The sequence below is a fragment of the Colletotrichum fructicola genome (genome assembly GCF_000319635.2).
Source record: "Colletotrichum fructicola Nara gc5 chromosome Unknown KSG_Nara_v1_contig05, whole genome shotgun sequence".
Classification (NCBI taxonomy): Eukaryota; Fungi; Ascomycota; class Sordariomycetes; order Glomerellales; family Glomerellaceae; genus Colletotrichum; species Colletotrichum fructicola.
Window position 1 is genome coordinate 901,122 of NW_027094055.1, and position 10,384 is coordinate 911,505.

The following is a 10,384-nucleotide window of genomic DNA, read 5'->3' on the forward strand; positions in this document are numbered from 1 at the left end:
ATGAGTAAGGCAGAGTAAACTGAAGTTGAGGCACCCGGACCACACCTACGGATGTACGGCGGTAAGGGAAGCGACACCGGAGACAGAGACATACATACGTGCTGGTCTACTACCCCCCCCCCCTCTTTCCTACTTTACGTACTACCTTATGTATGAGTGTTTTGGTCGGCATCGTTGAGCGGGAAGCAAAGAGGGAAGACTCATTGGGCACTCGTGTCCGGACATGGTACGGGAATGGTTTTTCTTTTGTTTTTTTGTTCCACCTCGTGCCTGTGGACCCTTAAGGCCAGTGCAAATGACAGCGGACGGATTATAGATTCGGATTCGCTACGTCCATTTCTCCACGTACCTTCCATTCTCAGTGCCAGCGTGGCGGCCAGGCAGGGTAGGCTCGGTTCGGCGCATTCACAGCCGCAGCGTTTCCGGGCACTTTGGGGTGCAGCCCCCTTCCCCGCACTTGCCTGCTTCTCCAACTTCCGGGAACCCCAAATGACTTGGCCCACACATGACTGTTGGGGCCTATCAAGCTGCTCCCATCGGCCTTCGCGGACGGCATCTCTCAGGGCAGTCCAGTGTCAAAGATCGGAGGTGGACAAAAGATACCTCCCGTGGACCTTCCCAAAGCACACGGCCCCACCACCGACTTGCCGACTCGACTTCCCGAGTCCCTTTTGTCTGGGCTGCGTTGCCCCAGGCAGGGATAAGCACCCAGCCAAAGTATCGAGACTCAATCTCATCCCCCAAATGCGCCACCCAGGCGCCCCTCCCTTTCCCCCATGACGTGCCCTTTCCTGACTCTAGAGTCTCCATACCTACACGGATCGAATGAACGGCATGCCCTTTACCACTGCGAGCACTGCCCAACGAGATACTTCTGTTGCCTCAATGTGGGGATTTGGAGTTCCCGGCCTGTCTTGCCGTCCCCGTTCTGCTTACCGACTCTCTGTGCCGGCGAGCTTTTAGCATCTCGGTCCCCTTCGGATGAGTCTCACTGGATCCAGATCTCCCCGCGGGTCGTCAGTTACCCTAGTCGTCCATTGATGTGGAAATTCTGCGCCAATCGGCCGGCTGCCATATATAACCTACATTCTTGCCTCCACGACTTCCTGTGCGTGTATTCTCGCGTGAATGCGTTCGTCCCTAAGTTCCTCTTCTCTTTTTTTACATCGCTTCTCCAAGTGCGTGCCACAGGCATCTGAGTACACAGTAAACTCTTGATAAGACCCCTACAACAGCACCACCCTACCTCTCAACTAATTCACATCATGGAAACCCAACCAGATCGCCAGTCGGGCTCGATGCTCTACGATATCGGTAAGGCCGACACTGTTTCCATCTCTAAAAGCGTATCTTCTGACAGAGAAAGTCATCGTTGGGGCAGGGCCCGTAGGACTCATGCTGTCGACTTGCTTGGCCAGATGGGGTTACAAGATCAAGCACATTGACAATCGAGCTGAGCCGACACCGACCGGAAGAGCGGACGGCATTCAGCCTCGTTCCTTGGATTTGCTCCGGAACATGGGTCTCAAATCAGCCATCATGGCCCACAAGCCAGCCAGAGTATACGAGGTTGCGTTCTGGGATCCCCCAAAGAATGGCACTGGAATCGCAAGAACGGGCACCTGGGCCAGTTGTCCAAGCTTTATCGACGCCAGGTATCCCTTCACAACTCTGTTGCACCAGGGCCACATCGAGCGAGTCTTCATCTCTGACCTCAACAAGAACGGCACTCAAATCCAGCGACCATGGACAATTACGGGGTTCACCTCCAATGAGGCAGAGAACCCAGAGTATCCTGTCGAAGTCCAGTTGGAGCACGTCGATGGTACTGCTCATGAAACTGTGCGCGCCAAGTATCTGTTTGGAGGTGAAGGCGCGCGTTCATTCATCAGAAACCAGTTGCAGATTGGCATAAAGCACAAGGACCCCATCTCCCACGTATGGGGCGTCATGGACGGCGTGGTCAAGACCGATTTCCCTGATATCAAGGCACGCTTCTAGGCATCATCATGCTCGATAGAACGCTGGCTAACCGAAGTTAGATGAAATGCACCATTCACAGCAAGCATGGTTCTATCATGGTCATCCCTCGAGAAGACAACATGGTGCGCCTCTATATCCAGATTGCCTCCTCGACGGATCCCGATTTCGATCCCAGAAAGACAGCTACAGAAGAAGAAGTTCAGGAATCTGCGAAGCGAATCCTCCAGCCGTACAGCATCGAATGGGAGAGGACTGAGTGGTATTCAGTCTACCCCATCGGCCAAGGCATCTCAGACCGTTACACCTTGGATCATCGAGTTTTCCTAGGGGGCGATGCTTGCCACACCCACAGCGTACGTCGGACTGTATCTGGGTTGCGTGACTGAAGTTACTGACAAATTACTGCAGCCCAAGGCTGGCCAGGGCATGAACACAGCATTTCTGGACGCCCAGAACCTGGCCTGGAAGATTCATGCAGTAGAAGCTGGTTTCGCCCATCGGGATATTCTCAAGACTTACGAGACCGAGCGCAGAGATGTCGCCGAGACGCTGCTCAACTTTGACAACAAGTATGCAGCACTGTTCTCGAAACGACCGCCGGCTGCCAGCGAAGTCGAGGCTGCTTCGGACAAGGCTATTACCGACGGCTCAGACAACGAATTCATTCAGACCTTCAAGGAGTCTTGCGAATTTACCAGTGGCTATGGTGTAGCATACAAGCCCAACTCTCTAAACTGGTCCGAATCACACCCGGCGAAATCACCTCTGATTCACCGCGAAGGCACTAAGCTTCGCACGGGACGGCTCTTCATGAATGCCGACGTGACAAGAGTTGTCGATGCCAATGTTGTTCACCTGGAGCAAGAGGTCCCTTTAAACGGTTCGTTCCGTATCTTCATATTTGCTGGCAAGCCTTCGGTCACGAAGGCTGCCCTGAAGGACTTCGCCAGCCACATGAACAACAAGCGGTCGTTTTATGCCGCATACGTCAGAGACGACGTTGACAGCGTCTCTCATCACGAGAAGCACAACCCACACAGTCTTTTCTTCACCATTTGTACCATATTTGCCGCCAGCAGAAGCAGCATCGAGATTTCGCGCGATGTCCCGGATGTAATCGGACGTTACCGCGAGCACGTCTACGCAGACGACAGATGGGACCGCCGTCACTTGGACGCCAAGGCAGCGGCCCACGCCAAGATGGGGTTGGACGAGGAAAGGGGTGGTGTTGTTGTCGTGCGCCCAGACGGATACGTAGGCATGGTTGCAAAGTTGGTGGAGGGTAGCGGCACGGTTGACGCACTAAACGAGTACTTCAGCACCTTCTGCACGAAGAAGCTAGGAGAGACTCTTGCCCAGCTTTGATTCATGTAGAGGCCGGCGGCGTTTGTATGAGGAGGAATTCTTGATTGTTGTAAATAACTCGGAGCAGCGACATGCTGCCCTTGATGAGGGGCGAGAACCCGTGAGGTGCGCAGTCGGGACACTTGGATGAATATGTGGCCTGCGATCAGTATTAATTAGAATTTTGTATCTCTACTAGACCCTTCGACTCTTTTCCAACTCGTGCATGTTCTTATCCGCGTGCACTGCAGTTGCTTTGGTCTCTATCTTAATTGTTGTCGGGATGCAATCAAGTCACTGCAGCACCTATCTATATCTGGTAGGTAAGGTGTAAGGTGATCGAATAAACCTAAGGTACACTGTAGGTACCTAACCGCGTGGGCCGACCCCACGCATCTGCATGCCACGGGGCACCGGTTGAAGGTTGAAGGACGGAAACACTGAAGCTGCGTCGGAGCGTTCAGTGAACAGCACCCCGGTAATCCATCCCCGAGCCATGCGCAGCCTAGGAACCTACCTAGACACTTCCATTAGGTAGGTACGCTGTACCTTCTGTATGGGAGGTACCTAAATAGGTCAGTGGAGGTCTTTGACTCTCAGCGTAGGTAAGGCTACCTGCCTAGGTACCTTTCCACAAGCAGGAAGGCACCTAGGTGGTCATCTAGGTAGGCAGGGAACCTAGGTAGCACCTACTTTACCTTTCTCTACCTAGGTACCTAAGGTAGGCCTGGTGGTTTCCTGAGCTACCAAAAAATGTAAGTTGCACCCAGTGGTGACTCTTTCCTCAAATCACCAACTTCATCACCAGGCTGTCCTCCGATGGGGATTTCGCAACTGCTGTTCCTTCCCCAACCGCGACCGCACCCTCTTCCGACGAACTTTCAGAAGACATCAATCATCTTTCAATTCCTCAGCCCGTGCGCTTGCCCTCCATTTCGCGATCCACCACCGCCATCTCCAATAATTCCGACGCAGACAACAATAACAACACAAGCCTCAACTCGCCGCCGCCCCTACTCTCCGGTCTTACCAGACGCCGCGCCAAATTTATTGTAAAGCTCCGGCGTTTCTTTCGCCCCTCACACCTTTCACGTTTTCATTTCCTCGCATCTTTGGCCCTTCCCATGACACCATGTCTCCTGCTCAGCCATTCTGTCATGCTACCTGCAAGCTAACAGCCATGAAGCAAGACAACTCTCAGCATCGTCGTCGCCGCCCTCGTCCTCACGGTTTCTTGCGAAAACCAACCGATTTCCTCGAGCGCTGTGCTTCACGGGCGCAGATCCAACCTTCCGCATTCGAATACCTCTGGCACCCATACCCGGTTCCCGGTTCTGCTCTTCTCTACAACCCTGGTCTTGACTCCCGCGACCCCCTCGCTGGCTGCGTAATTCCTAGCCAGCTGAAAAGCTACGTTGGCGGCCGCTATAAAACAGAACGAACGGGTCAACCCAGCTTGCGCAGAGGTGCAACATTAGCGAATCTCACGGTCCGGAAGACTGGCTGCGATACCGAGCGCACACCAGACGAACCAAAAAGCGCCGAGTCAAAGTCCTTTGAGGGCCACGAACAGCCGAGACGTGGTCGGAATAGGTTGATTCTTTTACCGCCTTCCAGGAGGAAAAGCATTTTCCGCTCTGCGGCAACACCGACGAGCACGTCGCGCAAGCGCCGGGCTCAAGACTCCGAGTGGGATTTGATCGCAGGCATTGCCGACCAGGCCCAATTTGAGGAGGACTCACCCAATCGACAAAGTCCCCTAGACCCGAACAAGCAGGGCGTTGGTCACTCCTCCACCTTCAGCCCGTGGATAGTGGTTAACAAAGCGCAGAGAGCCACTGGCCATACGGCTTGGCTGCTTGATACCATGACATCAGTTCGCGGTGCAGTAACCAAAGTTTCCAACAGCATTACTGGCTACGGTACGCTGCCGATCAAGACTATTGCTTGTACTGGAGTCTGACCCGTACTTAGTTTATCCCCGCAACTATAATGCAGTCGAACTTCGCTCCCGCGACGAACAGAGTGGCAGCATCACCACCAAACGGATAAAACTGGAATCTCATACGGACTCAGCTAGCACCGAGAGCTCACGAGAGGAGCAGCGAGGGGCCGAACCGCAATCTCCAAAGACAAACCTTGTTTGGGTTGACGAATCGACAAGAACGGCGAATTGGCATCAAGTTGCTCTGCTCGTACGAGCGTTAAGAGATATCGACCGCCGTATCCAGAAAGGCCGTGCGAGAGAGAGGACCAGCTCACCTAGCTCTCGACCGGATGACGAACCCCGCTCCCGACGACTTTACGCTCTAAGCGCTAATCTGAGGACTCTTCAGCAGACTGCGGCGATTCTTGAGCATATTTACTCCCATACGTTCCTGGTCAGGTTGAAGGAGATGTCAAGGCTTCCGCAACCGACAATGGACTACGCAACAAACCCGGATGAGTACCTCGCCATCTCAGCAGCAAAGCTATTTCTCGATGACTTGCCTGACGAGTGTGCCTCGTCTTTAATCGAGGCAGGGGTTACACCAAGGGTCATCAAAGGGGTCAGCGCTGACTTGAATGCCATCGTAACGCAGAAACCAATGCCTGGGCTAGTTCACAAAGCCGGCTTTGTTGGCAAGATGATGAAGTTCTTTCGAGGGCGCGATAGTTTCGGCGTCGACTCTACGGATTATGTCATGCCTGGCAGTTTCCCCAGCAACTTTCCAGATACACGGAAGAAGGAGCCGGCAGTCTCGGAGGCGAGTAACACTGCGGTTGGTTCTGAGGAGCGGCAATCGAAGGGAAACCCGCCAAAGGCATTTATTCCGGTCACGGAAACGGATACCTACGCTTACATTCGAGAGCACCTTGCTGAGATGGAAACGAAAGGAAAGCCTTCGCACACGCAAACGACGATTGAAGGGACTTCTGAGGATCCTGTACCCAAGGGGATCATAAGTCCAATCTCCAAGAGAGACAAGTCGTCACCAGCATTGAAGCGCTTACAGAAATCGCGAGGATTGAAGAGGGTGCACTTCTCTTCCCCATCGAAGCAATCCTTGCCGTCTCCAGGCAAGCCCACTGGCTTCCTCTCCAAGTTCTTTCGCTCTCGCGCCGAAGCAAGCATAGGCTCTCAAGTTCGGAAGGATGAAGCTGAGAGTTTCCTCGGTGGGACACAGGCTGACGGATCACCCGACAGTCGAAGGTCTGAGGTCACAACCCAGGATCCAGAGACTGAAGCGGAGTCAGACAACACTTCCGAAGACACCGAAAGCGAGGATACCATGGCTAGATATAGGCCCAGGCTTGTGCAACATCTAAACTCGTCCATCAGAGGCCACAAGTTGAGAGCTCTCTCCGATGACAGCGAGCCCCCAAGAGTTCCTACAAGATCGCCGAGCCCCCCGACATTGGCTGGGTTGAGAATTTCGGATGATAAGGAAGGAGAATTAGATGACCTGAGCGCTGCCTTGCAGTTGATGCTTGATGAGGGCGAAGCACAACGACGTGCCGAGGAAGGCAGGAAAGCCAAGGAGGCGGAGGAAGAAAGGCTGCAACGAACGGGAGGCCTTCGCGTCCCCAAGAAGCGATTAGTCAAGTCGCTGTCGACATATTGGGCGGCAAAAGTGCAAGACAGTATTCATGCAGACCCCCAGCAGGTGCTCGCTAAAACGGCCGAAAATGTGGAACTCAGGCGACACGACTTCCTCAAGGTCGTTCCGGAAACCGAATGGCTTAACGACGAAATCGTTAACGGCTCGCTGCTGTGGCTGGATCGATATGTCAATGAAGCGGCCGGCGCAACCGATGTCAAGTCGACGAAGAGGGTATGCCTCGCCATGAACTCATTCTTCTATAAGAGACTAGTGGACAACGGTGTTCAGAATACTGAAAGGGCGCTGCGACGGTACGGGGTTACGAAGGCTACTTTTCTCAGCCTTGAGACGATCCTCATGCCCATCTGCAGCGGCAATCATTGGACATTGCTGGTTGTTCGGCCACAAAAGCGAACAGTTTCACACATGGATTCACTCAACCCGCGAGGCACATCGACACATACCAAGAGAGGTCTAGCATGGGTGCAGGCGGTTCTTGGAGACGACTTCAAGGCAGACGAGTGGCGCGTTGTAAAGCACGAGGCGCCAGAGCAAGACAACGGGTACGACTGCGGCGTGTTCACCATCACCAATGGCATATGTTTGGCGTTGGGCCTCAACGCCATCGACGCATACTCGAAGGATGAGCTACCACTTCAGCGCCGTAGAATCGCAGCGATGCTATTGAACAAAGGGTTCAAGGGCGACTTTGATCTAGCCGACCTCTGAGTTCTTACTAACAGGTTTAGAGTCCCGGTCGTTTGACTGGACTGGATGGAGGGGTGGTCAGTATTTTGAATGTGTTGAGGACCAAACTGTTGTGTCGTCAAACGGACGGGTAGAGAGAAGATGGAAATGATGAGGGGCGACATGGGGGTGCCGTCTTTTTGCTTCTGACAAGTTGGTCAAAGGGACAGGCCAAATGGCGTTGAAAAAGCTGCTTGGAGTTCTTGGGATACCACATAGAAACCGATTCACGTTTCTCCTGCAATGTTTCGAATCGAATTTCATGGCCTTTCGCATTCCACCCTCGCCTGTAGCGGACTGGAGGTTAAATTTGATCAGTTGCTTGGTTATAACCGTCCTGAATCACGTGAATGATGGGCTAACAAACTAGTGCCGCCGATACAGATAACCAATGCTCTCTACGGTCCCCTTCCACCTTGTTTACCATACACAATCCATGGAAGCTCGAGCATTGAGCGGGACGCAAAAGCTCGGCTGGCAAATACTGGACCACTTTGAGACGGCTTCGAGCCGACGAATGCAACAGAGATTGGGTGTGTTTGTTTGCAGGGCAGGCGGTTTCAGGTGCGGAAGCTAAGCGACGACCAATACATCTCTGCGCGACCAACGGCTGCAACGCTGTCCCTCAACGAGCTGGGCTCATTGGGACGGACCATGGGCTGGCCGCAAGAGAATTCCGTCGTGTTCGCCAAGCGTGACCCACGATCTGCCCAGGGTTCAGATGTTCCGTCGGCCGTCTTGACACAAGTCGAGGCAGCTGCCAAGAGGCGGGAAGAGGTGGGCTCGGGTTCCGAAGATTCAGCGACTCAGGCAGGTGCATTGTTGAAGCGTTTGGCGCTCCCGAGGTGGCGACATGTAAGTCAGAGATGAGAGACGCGGAACGAGAAGAAGGGACTGGCCGAGAGGGGAGGGAAAAAAAAAAGTGAAAAAAAGGAAGAAGAAAAACAGGGGCCGTTGGGAGGCACGGCAAGGGCAGCTGGTGGAGTGTTGCGCGGCGGCCACTCCGCGCCGGAGAGGGAAGATGATGTTTTTTACGTCTTGGACAGATGTTCGCAGTTATTGACGGCTATTCTCTCGAGACAGGATCAGGTACGGAGAGGGACGGAAGAAAGGCGGATCTCTGGGGATGCGCATGGGGGGGATCTGCTTGATGTTGCTGCAGATCGTGTTGAATATACTACTCCGTCTCAACCCGGCGTGGGAAAGATTGGGAGGACAGGGCAGGGCGCAGATGGAGTCTGCGCAATGGGTGGCCCGCGCCCGCGTGATGAGGTTATCGTCGGAGGCGGGCGGGCCGAGGACCACAACCAACATGGACTCGATTGAGGTGGACCTTGCAAACCGAGCCGAGGGATTCGGTTCACGAAACGACGACACATTCCAGCGACGGCAACAACTGACAGTTGTTCAGAAAAAAATCAGGTTGAGAGTGGGGAAAAGCGGATGGGAATGGAGACGAAAGTGAGGTCAACAAGCGACGGACAGGCAGCGGTGCGGTGTTGGCGAGTCGCGCGGGCTGCTACTGTTGGACGACAAGACGGCGTTGGACGAGAATGATATGCTGACTATCAACTCAGGTAAGCGGCGGGAGCATTACCTTAAGAGTCAATGCGCGGGGAATACAGGATTTGACTGGCCAAGTTTGCGGCAGGCAGGACCTTTTTCTGAAGGGATGGCTTGAGATGAAGAGTCAGAAGGGTCGCTGTCAGAGGCAGAATATTCTGCTTGGGCAAATGATACTTGTCGCGGGCCCGTCCATCATCATCGGTCGGGCATCCCTGAGAAGCCCTCACATCCAGCATGGCAAACATGGCATGAACAGATTTTGCTCGTTTGCTGCACTGAATCGGACGGGAATGCTGAACCGCGCGGGCGGATGCGGATATTGCGAGGGTGAGGTGAGAGCGCAACGTGGCGCGGTCCCAGATTCGGGTTCCCGGCGAGGCCGTGGGCGCTACGGGAAATTTCCAAAGTGGTGAGTGTGACCGTGGTCGTCGTCGCTGGGCCCTGGTCTGGTTGCATCACCCAGGGATTTCCCCGTCTGAGCGGCAACGAGTGACTGCACCGCATGGCTCGTCTTGCCCACAACTCCTGGTCCATGTTGCCGTTCCCTTGGTCAGTCGGAGGAGGTGGTGGTCGTGGCGGTTGTGAACTTGTGGTGGTCGTGGTCATGGGCGTGAGAGTGGGCTGAGTGCGCGCGCGTGTGTTTGGCGCTGCGTCAGTGAAGTTGTGTTCCACCCGCAGCGACCCGGGCACCGTTCCAGCAGGGAGTGCCTGGCCGCTCCAGAGGAGGGTTCAGTGGGAGGCAGCTGCAGGACAGGGGTTCCGCACTAGACCGAGAGGGGCAGGGTTCTAGAAGCATGGAAGCCTTCCACCCGTGGCACCCATCCACACTGTTCCCCCCCCCCTTCCAACCCGACAGACGGGACTTGTGTTGCTGACGGGCAGATGCATGGAAGATTCTTTACGTGTTCCTTCCTTCGCACCACGGCGATGTCAAGCAGAGCAGCAAGTACGTTTCTTACATACGATACATACATGGATACCATAGTAGATAGATAGATACTACATCCCTTCCGTCGGTCGTTGTCCGGCTGGCCATCCTTGGCGCAAAGGCTCTGATGGTCATGGCCTGGACTCTGCCACTCCAATTTTCACTTTGGCATTTCTGCGTCTGTGAATCAGATGGTGCGGTGTAGCTTAGAGCCCCTCTAAACAGCGTTTGT

At 54.3% G+C, this 10,384-nt stretch overlaps 3 protein-coding genes across 3 annotated transcripts; all 3 read left to right on the top strand.

The window, feature by feature from the left end:
• Positions 1–1,265: 1,265 nt before the first annotated feature.
• Positions 1,266–2,001, top strand: fmpF (Aromatic hydroxylase fmpF; the record flags this gene model as incomplete). The annotated part of the gene is made up of 2 exons (XM_032019380.2): positions 1,266–1,314; positions 1,367–2,001. 2 exons carry the CDS (start codon positions 1,266–1,268, stop codon positions 1,999–2,001), a joined length of 684 nt encoding a protein of 227 aa, XP_031883273.2.
• Positions 2,002–2,078: 77 nt separating this feature from the next.
• PHHY-3 (Phenol hydroxylase) lies at positions 2,079–3,348 on the top strand (the record flags this gene model as incomplete). The annotated part of the gene is made up of 2 exons (XM_066152093.1): positions 2,079–2,336; positions 2,392–3,348. 2 exons carry the CDS (start codon positions 2,079–2,081, stop codon positions 3,346–3,348), a joined length of 1,215 nt encoding a protein of 404 aa, XP_066008421.1.
• A 475-nt stretch (positions 3,349–3,823) lies between these two features.
• Positions 3,824–7,640, top strand: ESD4 (Ubiquitin-like-specific protease ESD4; the record flags this gene model as incomplete). Its single annotated transcript, XM_032019378.1, has 5 exons — positions 3,824–3,861; positions 4,136–4,379; positions 4,514–5,107; positions 5,159–5,249; positions 5,302–7,640. 5 exons carry the CDS (start codon positions 3,824–3,826, stop codon positions 7,638–7,640), a joined length of 3,306 nt encoding a protein of 1,101 aa, XP_031883410.1.
• Between the last annotated feature and the right edge of the window lie 2,744 nt (positions 7,641–10,384).